General features: G+C 36.0%; 1 protein-coding gene across 1 annotated transcript in view; it reads right to left on the bottom strand.

Annotated features, from left to right (window-relative positions):
- Positions 1-3,040: 3,040 nt before the first annotated feature.
- Positions 3,041-11,381, bottom strand: part of CA5B (carbonic anhydrase 5B) — a 32,510-nt gene continuing 24,169 nt past the window's right edge. Inside the window, exons 4-8 of the mRNA XM_070291359.1 lie at positions 11,076-11,194; positions 9,934-10,029; positions 9,335-9,397; positions 8,136-8,291; positions 3,041-5,355 (exon numbers count right to left, since the gene is read on the bottom strand). Of these exons, the coding sequence (XP_070147460.1) occupies positions 5,176-5,355; positions 8,136-8,291; positions 9,335-9,397; positions 9,934-10,029; positions 11,076-11,194 (614 nt within the window). The 3' untranslated portion in view covers positions 3,041-5,175. The remainder of the gene's footprint in view (positions 5,356-8,135; positions 8,292-9,334; positions 9,398-9,933; positions 10,030-11,075; positions 11,195-11,381) is intronic.

The raw sequence follows: 11,381 nt of genomic DNA, 5'->3' as shown, positions 1-11,381 counted from the left end.
CTTTGTTCCTCCCTCATCCAAATCAAATTTACTGAGATACCCAATTACTAAGCTGCCTGTTTCCCTACTCCCTCCCTGAAATCATACAGCAGAAGCCCAAACTCTTCATAAACTCCGCCTTACTCTTTCTTACAAAGACACTTGCATAATAAACAAGGCTCCAAGGTGGCCTTGTTCAGCTCAGTGCATCAGTAATTAGGAACATAGACTTTGGAGTTGGATGGACTGGGAAACTGCAGCCTTGACTATTTGATCTTTTTTTTTTTTTTTTTTTTTAAATCTGAGTCCTAACCAGTAGACTGGCAGGGAACTCCCAGTTCCTAATGTTTAGCCCTCAGTTTTCTCATCTGTAAAAATCAGGGAAATGCTATATGTTGGCATAGTGTCTGGCGATAATTAGTGTCCCAGAAACATTAGTTGTTATTAACAGCAGCAGTAGCTTGAAAACTTCCCAACGCCCTCAAGAGTAGATTAAATACTTGTCCTATGGGTGCTCCTTGCACAAGTATTTCACCTTTTATAACACCTATCACACTATATTGTACTTTGTTGCCTCCATAAGACTTCATCTTGCACTGTATCTTAAACTTCTTGAAGGTGGAGATTTGGCAGTTACAGCCTCTAACTAGAGAATTCCTTGGCTGGCACAAAATATAACTGTGCAGATCTCCAATTTTGCTGGTTTCTGTGACCAGGAATTATGCTGAGAATTGTTGCCATTCTGAAAGCATTAGTGTTTGGGTTGCTGTAACATTTCTTATGAATCAGACCAGACTCTCATATCAGAATAATTAAAGATGTCTTCTAGGAAGATACGCCTAATTTAAAAGGATACAGATTTAGATTTTATTCTATTATGATTTAGAAGTGAATTTAAATCTTCATTTATAGGAGTTAGATATTTATCTTCAGCAATTAACTGCTGAATTCATTTTCATGAATAAGTTTAAATTAATTTCATTACAGAAGTTACTCTACAAGCCAGTTTCATTTCCAAACTATAGTTCCCATCATTTGATAAATCATAAGATAAAAATAAGATATGTAAAAATGTAATACAAAGATATAGTCTACTATGATATTCTGATAAATAGAACAAATTTATATTTATTCTGCAATGTAACATGTATTTTCTATTTTTCTTGGTGCCTGAAATACAACTTCTACTTATTCTCAAGTATACATGTTTATCCCTTTTTTATGGGAAAAAGCCTAAGTTTTTGTCTTAAATTGTCAATAGGAAATAGCTGATTATTCTTAAAAAGTTAAAGAAAATATTTTTCCTTTATATTTAAAATATTTCACATTTATAAATATATAAATGATGTAATAGATAATGGTATTACAAATATGCTATTATTAAATGAGTCTTAATTACTATAAAATGACAAAAGAATGATCCATAATTGTATTTTTTTTTTCATTTATAGCAAGCATAAAGGGAGAGCAAGAAAAAAATATTTACTCTTTACCAGGTTGGGAGTCTTTCAATTAATTTGGCTTTTTTATTGCTCTCATAGGACAGTAATACTGGGACTCACTGAATGGTCAATGCAGGAATTCTCATGAAAGAATATTTCTTGCCTACCATTAATTTCATTATTAAATCACCAGATTTACTCAAGGAGATACAGTGGAGTCTCAAGTCCTCTTCAACACTCATTGCTATGCCAAAGGCTTTATATATTTTCCAGATTACAGTTATCCCTAAAAGTAACAAGATAAGATACTTATAAATGCATATTAATATGAAAATACTTAGAAATCTATATATGTACAACTGATTAAAAGTTTTCTTTGGAGGAAGGAGCTATCCAGTGGTAGTTATTCTTTATTCAGTTCTTTATTCAATCAGTTCTTATTCATTTATTAATGAATAAAGTTATTCTTTATTCATTCTTACTGATTCTTTTGTCTAGTGATAAGCTCAGAGCAACACAACTGTTAGAATGGTGACAGATGGTATCCCCACCTAGAACCCAAACCAAAGTACCACTTTTGAAGAGTAGGTTGAATTTGAAAAGCAGGAATCCAAATGTATATAGGGACAAGTGTCTTAGTCTGTTCAGGCTGCCATAATAATATACCAGACTGGATGGCTTATAAATAACAAGATTTATTTCTTACAGTTCTAGAGGCTGGGAAGTCCAAAATCAAGGTGGTGGCAGATGGCATATTTAGTGTCTGGTGAGTACTTTCTTACTAATTCATAGATGGCCGTCTTCTTTCTGTGTCCTCACATGGTGGAAGGGCTGAGAGAGCTCTGTGGGTCTCTTTTATAAGATCACTAACTCCATCATGAGGGCCCCAACCTCATGACCTAGTCATTTCTCAAAGGCTCCACCTTCTAATGGCATCACATTGGGAGTTAGGTTTCCAACATATGAATTTTGAGGGGACACATTCAGTTCCCAACAACAAGAAAGCAGTACTATTTATAGGCGAAGTAGCCAGTATTGTTAATATGTACTAATTAGATTGCAAAATTGAGCTTATTCACTTAATTGAATTGTATCCATTTTGATCAGTAAAATTTGATATGAAAGAACTTAAAGTTGAATTGAAAAGACAATACAACATTAAGTAGAATAGTTATCAAAATTTGAGTCTTCAAGTGAATGGAAAAACACCTAAAGTGATTACAGTACTGTTTTTGCTAATATTGTGCCAAAAGAATGTGTTCCCCCCGCCCCATCCCCCTACCCTGCCACCCTCCACTCCCCTGTAATCAAGAGAAGGGCATCTTCCTAAACTTTTTTGAGGTGGAAGCCTGGTTTTAGAATAACCAACCTTACCGTAACCCATGTAGCCCTGGGAAAGGAGAATGGGGCTGGCAGCTTGCCCTACTGGTGATGTCAGCAGATTGTGCACTGGTTCCATAGAAATTGGAGCACTGGATGGATCTTTCCATTCCTGCTTCTCTGGTAAATCCCTCATGAGTTTTCCAGTCATTTTTTGATCTGCATGTTGTCTCACTAATTTTACAAACATCTTACATACTCAAAGAAACTAATAGGAACAAAAAGTCATTTAACAAATATTAACATTTTAAAGAAAAGGTTTTATTATATTATGTAATGAAAATGAGCAGCAATTGTAATACAAAGAAGGACATGGTTGAGAGTGAAAGAGGGTACTGTTAAAAACTACACCAGAACACTAGATGTATGTTAATCAGGGGTGGCCAACCTGGACACACCCTATGAATATCTTCTATATCTCTAAGATGGAAGGGCAGGTGAGGAATTCTGTGCATTGGTTCTCCCTCCAATTTAGAAGACTCACTGCAATAGAATTTTACACCAAGAATTTGCAAGAAAGCTAGGAGGGAAGCCTGTACATATCTCACGTGTGTACCTGTTAAAGATAACTATGGTTTGCAATGGCTTCCCAGGGGATTCAGTGGGTAAAGAATCCACCTGCAATGCAGGAGATACAGGAGACGTGGGTTCGATCCCTGCGTCGGGAAGATCCCCTGGAGGAGGGCATAGCAACCCACTCCAGTATTCTTACCTGGAGAATTCCATGGACAGAGGAGCCTGGCGGGCTACAGTCCATAGGGTCGCAAAGAGTTGGACACAACTGAAGTGACTGAGCATGCACGCAGGCATGGTTTAAAACAGATAAGAATAAAGTTAACATAGCTTTTTCCCCATATTAATCTTGTAAAGAATTTTATTCATTTCCTAGAGCATGTATGCTTCCATTTTCCAGAGAAAGCATGCACTGTAGAAGCAATGCCTTCACCCTCTTCCTTTTTTAAGAGCAGAGATATGCCCCTAAACTTAAACATACAACTCCAACCCTATTTTTTTTCCCTACTGAATGTATTAGTTACTTTTACCTGTGGTAAAATACACATTAAAATGAAATTTACCATCTTAACCTTTTTCATTGTATAGTTCAGTAGTGTTAAGTATATTCATCCAACCTTATCTTACAGATCAGATGACTAGCATACTAATGAAACAAATATACTAGTAAATGCAGTATTGAGTTTGAATACAGGCTTATAGGCAATTAGAAACATTCCACATATTTACAAGCAAGGGTGACTCTGGATTGGATTCCTCACAGTATGTAGAATTATCTAGGTTTTACCTATCTGATGAGTTTCTTTCCTTCTTATTATAGCAAAAATCTTCTAAACCACTGTATAAATTAGGATATTTATATTATCTCCTACCTTGCACAGAACCTCAACTAATGAAATAAAATACAGTTCAGATAGTTTTAAAGGGAAGTCAAGATAGTTTTTTCAGTGTGGAAAATATGATTGTATTCTATGAATCAGTGTACATACAATGCAAAATAATATTGTAAACCATAGACTATTGTATTACTAGTCTTTTGAAAAATATTTCTGTAAAATAGATCATGAAAGCATTTCTAGGCACTCAAAGCATTTTCTTTAAAATGTTCTGCATATGCTTTTCTTTTTTCTTTTTGAGATGAACATATTTGTGGTTATATTTTCCTCAGAATGCATATGCTTTCTATATGATCAAGCCTTTAAGTAGAACATCTGGCTTTCAGAAATACAAAAGAATTTCCAGATATAAGTATACACTTGTGTTTTTAGGATTACAAAATATTTTTTCTATATCATTAATTGATAGTAAGTAATCATATCATGTGTTAGTGATGACAGCTAAAAGTTGAGGCACATATACCCACTGAGAAGGCCTTATAAAAGAATACACAGTTATGTTTTAAAATCAAATATACCTAAAACATAGCCAGTGTTCAACCAAGAAGTGCCAATCTGGGTCCTGTGGCTGTTTCTGAAAACCCTGCATTCCGGATGGTCAGTGTCTGTGCCTTACCAGTTGTTAAATCTTTTGATTCTCATCCCTACTTATAACTCTAGAATCACCAATTGATAAACATAAAAAAACAGCTCAAAAATGTTGCATGTAAAAAGATATTACAGTTACCAACAGGTTGCTATAAGAGAAACTTGTATCTCTTACTGGTACTTCAGTGATAAACATCAGCAGCAATAAAAGTAAAAATTTGTTTACTAAAGAGCTTCCCTCAAAGACTAAGGAACACTGCCATATGAAGAAAGGCTCGTTTATAATTGTTAAATGCAGGCATTTAGAAGAGTCTAGTTAACAATATTTAAAGAAGTAGTATATATTTAAGCAAGATAACTACCTAGATAATGGCATCTTAGGGAGTCACTTGGCTGGTGGAAGGCTTGGGTTTTGCCTGTATGTTTAGCACATAGTCATGACGGAAGGATGAGCGGACAGTGCGGTTCATTAGGGGCTGAAGGGGGCGGAAGTTGTCCACCATTCTTTTCTCTTTCTCCCCCTCAGAAGTGAAGAGCAGGGTTCGAAATTGCTCAAGCTAGAAACGGAAACAGGAAGCATAAATATTTTCAATAGAAAGATAGCTTTACTTCATGAATAAATTACTTTCATTTTTACTGCTTTCATTTTAAACTTGTATATATTCATATAGCTAAAAGAACAGAAGGAATTATGTGCATCTGTATAAATAAAAAACCAGAAGGATTTATCCAAACAATGATTAACACGTAGTCGTAAGATTATAGGCAACTAGGATTACTGATGACAGCTAACATTTTTTCTTACTGAATTTTCTGTGTTGAAATTTCATTTGAAAAGTTCTCACATGGGCCACTGACCCTCTGATTTATTTTATTTATTTTTCAATGTTATATCAATTTTTAAATATGAAGGATAGTAATAGACTAAATGCATAGGTCCCCAAGACCAGTCTTATGAGCAAACTCTGTATTGTCATTTATTTGTAGTGGTTTTCACTACACAAATTTTTTTTCTTTAAATTATGTTGTCTACTAGTTGCTATCTCTGTGACTTCTGGTTTCGATACATGGTTAGAAAAGCTTCCTCCATTTGGACGTATGAAGAGATTTTCCTGGGCTTATCCTAGTACTTTTGTGACAGTATTTTTAATACTTAATATGTCTGGAATATATTCTTGTCTAAGGTTTGAATGGTTGATCCAGCTTTTTGTCCCCAAGTGTCTGCTCAATTGTCCCCATTGATCTTACTGAATAATCTCTCTTTTCCCCCTAATGAGCTGAGATGCAACCTTTATCATAAACTAAATTCCCATATCTACATATGAGACATATTTCTGACATATTTCTGAATCTACATTTTTCATCCTATGATTGATCTCTTTATTTGTGTACCAGCACAACACTATTTGGGCTTCCTCAGTGGTAAAGAATCTGCCTGCTGATGCAGGAGATGCCGATTCAATCCCTGGGTTGGGAAGATCCCCTGGAGGAGGAAATGGCAACCCACTCCAGTATTCTTGCCTGGGAAACTCCATGGACAGAGCTGGGCTATAGTCCATGGAGTCACAAAGAATCAGACAGGACTGAGTGACTGAGCACACAACACTATTTGAGGCTTTGTAACTTGGTTGATTTAATCATCTTTCATTTTCTCTTTCACAATTTCCCTGGCTATTTGTTTATACTTTTTTTTCCACGTGAGGCCAGAAGTAGCCTATTTTTAAAATCCTATTGGTATATTTATTGGGATTACATCAAATTTATGTAATTCATGGACAATAACAACTTAAGGAGACTTGACATTACAGGTATCTTTATGATATCTTCCTATTCAATCACATGGAAGTAATTTTTTATCAGTTCAAGTCTATTACGTCTTTCAGGAGTATTTTAAGTTTTCTTGTTAAGCTGGTTCCAAGATATTTTGTATTTTTTCTTTCCATTATAAATAGCATTCTTTCTTCCATTATATCTTTTAACTGACTGTGATTCCTGCATGTCAAAGGTACTGATTTCTAGAAATTAATATTTTGTACTCCACTAATTACTGAATTATCATATTTTTGTAGTAGTTCCTTTTATTGTTTCTCTAATTTATTTTTTCTTTTCTTGTCTAATTATACTACTTCCAGAATAAAACTTAATTTAAAATTTAATATAGTAATATTCTTTTCCATATTAAGCATCCTACTTACTTTAGAACTGAGATCAATCTATTTTATCAAATTAGAGAAGTCTCTATACATTCCTATTTTATTGAAAATTAAAAAGAAAAACATGAATGTTGAATTTTGCTAGTGCATTTTAAGAATCTATGGAAATAATAATAATTTTTATATTTAGATTCATTGATATGATAAATAATATTCCTAGTATTGAACCATCCTTGCATTACTAGAATAAATACTACTTGAACAGAGTATAATATATATTTCTTTTAGCACACTGCTGGATTCTGTTTCTGAAATACTATTTTAGTTTTTGTGTGTGTGTGTGTTTTTTTTTAACCACAACCTCTATGTGATGTGCAGGATCCTAGTTCCCTGACCAGGGATCAGACCTGAGTCCCTTGCATTGAGGGTGTGGAGTCTTAACCACTGAACCACCAAGGAAGTCCCTATTTTAGCTTTTTAAAAAATATATTCTTCAGAGATATCAGTCTGTAAAATTTTTTTTTTTTTGGTCGTATCTTTGGTGGATGTTGGTGTCAGTTATCCTGGCTTCATAAAAAAGGTTTTGGAACTTTTGTTCTTGTGAAAATGCTTTGTGATGAATTAAAATCCCATAAAGCAAGCATAAGCAAATACTACTGCAGTTCACTTATATTATGAATTAAATAGGATTTGTGTGTTAACATAGTAATTAACACCTATTTAGTTTCTAGGGAAAAATAAACTCCAGGGTCAAAACAACTGACTTAAAATTTCTGGACACATGCTGTTGGCTTCTGTTTTTATCCTGAGGTTCCATAGCAAAATTCCCTTAAAGCTTTTGAAGAGTTTTGAGCACATCTACTTTCAGCCTTCCTTATTCCCTTTAAAAGGGTCTTGTTTACATAAAGATTCATATTTACATATAAAATATATAATACTTAAAACACATGTAATTGTCAAATATGGAAGTAAAAAGCTTATGTTTCCTAAGTTTTAACTCTTCTCTCTAGCCAATTTGAAGCATTCCCTAATTTATATCCAAAATAACACAAGATGTTAGCACATTTTAATAAAAATATATAAGTATTACAAGATAGTAAAAACTGATGCCAATGTTTGAGCTCAGCCTTGTTTTAAAGGCACAGACTAGAATTTCTTTATATAGAAATGTGGAAAGAACATACCTGATCATGATCAACCTCTACAGGCTGCTTCTTAATGATCCAAGTGACAGACTCAGAGAGTGGCGGTGTAGTCAGGGACCCCGAGTAGGTCCAATAATCTGGGCAAGTAGGCATCAGACAGGAAGGGTCGAATGACCCAAATTCTGCAAGTGTGTCCTAGCCAAGAGAAGGAGTCATTGAGTCATCATTTCATGGTGAAAACAACTCGGGAATCATATGATGTGGTGATGATTCTAGGGGAGTCTGAGGACCTGCAGTGGTCCAGATGGGCTCCAGGTACCTCTGGTCACCTTAGGACGAAATCACACTCTCGCTTTGTTCTTACAATTAACCATGTATTTCTGATAGTCCTCAGTGGGAACAGAGCAAAAGCCATTTTCTCCCTCAGTTCTAGTGAGGTTAGCGTAGGCTGGCTTCCCTGAACTCTTTGAGAGGCATTAGGTAGTAGCTGGTGCATAAACATGGAGGCTTTTCATTTTCAAGAGAGACTAAAAGAATTCACCTTTCTAAAATGAAGTGCATTAGGAGGAGACAGGATCCTGGATTGGGAATGGGAGAGGGAGGGATAGGGACATGGGAAGAGGGGCAGAAGAGTGAGAGAGAGAAAGGAAGAGGAAAAAGAGGGAGATAGAGAAGGAAGGAATGGGAAGGAGGTGGGGGAGAGAGACAGAGGCAGAGAGGGGGAGGGAACAGAAAGAGAATAGACTTTCAGAGAGTAGCCCCATCTGGGATTCTGAATATTGAACAATTAATCTTTGGGGCACACAGAAATATCCACCCTGAAGGATGTGGTAATTGTTCTGTAAGACTGGACAAACCAAGTTTCTATCAAACTTTGTTCCCTGCCTGTGGGAGGGTAGCTAGACTCCAGAAGGCTGCCCTGAGGGTTTGCACAAGGATTGAGAAGGAGCAGGGGTTGGGGCTGAGAAGGGGACTCCTTCTGTTCCTGAGTCCCTGAGTGTTCAGTGGCATGGCAGCCAAAGCAGAGCCCTTCTGTCCCCTGCAGAGTGTCCCAGGGCCAGGGGCTCTCTCAACAGAAGCGTCATAAATGGCAAGTTGTCTGAAGGGGAGACTTTCAAAGAGAACCTCAGTTGCACTGAGGTGAGTTACATTTCCCAACTCAAAGTGCCCTATTATTGTCTCCACTCAGAGATTGAAACATAAAGCATATCTCAAGTGATTTAGAGGGTAAAAATTACCTTGTGCTTAATTGATGGCAAAATATTCACCAGTTTCTGTAGCTCTTTGTGATGCTTGCCTAGCTAAAGAAACAATGAGAAAATACTAAAAAAAAAAAAAAAACAATAGAAATCTCACTTTTGAAACTGCAACAAAATGTAAATTAAAATTAACCACCTGGTGATTATATAAAAACAAACCAACCATACTACTTAAGCTACATTTAAACTGGTAATTTAGAATGTTTTAAACATCACTGAATTCAATTAGACACAGAAAACTGAGTAGGCTGTTTGCTGACAGGGTCAACGTGCCTATAGGCGAAGGTGCCCTGCTCCATTTAAGCATCATTTCTTTAATTAAAATTAAAAATTGTTCCACAAATTAGCCACATTTCTTTTTTTTTTAAGTGGTCACATTTCCAGTGCTCAGTTGCCACAGGTGGCTTGTGACTACCGTACTGGACTGTGCATTGCTATACCATTTGAAATATATTCATAACAACCTTGTCTTTTAAACATTTTTATCTCGATATTTTTAGAACTTAAAATTGCAATGTTGTATCTTTGCATCCTAGGATACACTATATCATTTAAAGCTAGTAGGATTTTTTTTTTACCTTTAAAAATACTCCTATCACAGCCAAACCATTTTCTTCCAGTGCTGCATCCTCAAAGTGTTCAAACTTGACTGCATTCCAATGTACCAAGTGCAGCTGAAACACCATTAAAAAATGGTTTCACATATGATTGTGTAGGATTGCTCAAAAACAGCCTTATTCACATATGATATTTACTGTGCTTCCTCACCCAAAATAAAGCCACTGAGAAAAGCATATGACAATCTGGTGCAAAATAAGACAATTAAAGAACAGGAAGAAATATATACAGGGGCAGTAATTAATACTACTTTGGAATAGGCTTTATTTGGGGTGAAAATTTTGTATACACATATGTGTATATATCTATCTCCAAGTGAATAACATTTCAGTGAGGGAGCAACATTTGTCTATTCCCATCCTGATTTGCATGAAACACTCATATACAAAATCCATTTGCATCTAAAGGAGAGATGTTTATGTTGAGAGAAATAGATTCTCCCTATGTGGACTAGGAGTTTAGGACAAATTTGTTCGAGGCATAACCACTTAAAATGTGTTTCTTTTTAAGGTACCATTTAAAACTAAATTAGGTGGAAAGTTGTTAGGAAGAAATTCTATGTATTTTGGCCCCTTTTATTTCCCTACAAATCATTCCTTGTCCATCATTCATGAATCCTCACCCTGCCTCCCAAGTGACACTCTCAAGGTCATGTTTAACTTTTTCCTCTCCTTTCCTGAAGAGGACTCTGCCTCCAAGTCATTTTGCTTTAATTTCAAAAGTGCTTGTTAAGTCGTCCTCTTTTTCTCTGTTTCTATTGCCACCACTTTCATTTAGGCTCCCAGCATCTCTCACTTGGGTTAACTTGACCTGGTGACCCTGCACTGTGCCTGCGTTATTAATTTAGGCTATCGTGTGAGCCTAGCTTAGAATTCTAGAAGAATTCTGTTTCAGGACCTTAAGGTTGATTTCTGTCATATTATTTGAAATGAGGGCAGTTATTATTTTTACATGTTTGAACTGGGAATCATCAAATATGCCCTTGAGAGAGTTAGCATTTGTAGGAATTACCTGATTCTTCTTGATAATTTCTTAGAACTGGAAACTCAGAACTATTCCTTCTTCTCCACTGTTGTCACTGTTCCCAAACTTCTCAACTTACCTCTGCCGGGTAACATTTGCTGTCCACGGTATGCTCAGAGCCCCAGGCATCAATGGCCCCCCAGTGAAAATGGAACTGCTTTAGTCGGTAGTTGTGTTCCAGGGGTCCTCCCTCGATCACTGAAATGGCACATCCAACAATTCAGGGGATTTGATGTTTTTGATGTTGTGGAGAAATGCAGGGGAAAAGTAGACTCTGTGGGTGGACCTTCTCATGAACTGTCTTAAGTGGAGCACACTGTATTATATACCAGTGTTTACAAACTTGATTTCCATGCAGTTAATATATGCATAAGGGCAAGACCTG

Source organism: Ovis canadensis, chromosome X (genome assembly GCF_042477335.2).
Source record: "Ovis canadensis isolate MfBH-ARS-UI-01 breed Bighorn chromosome X, ARS-UI_OviCan_v2, whole genome shotgun sequence".
Lineage (NCBI taxonomy): Eukaryota > Metazoa > Chordata > Mammalia > Artiodactyla > Bovidae > Ovis > Ovis canadensis.
The sequence above is the reverse complement of the archived record's forward strand: the minus strand, read 5'-3'. Positions and strand labels throughout refer to the sequence as shown.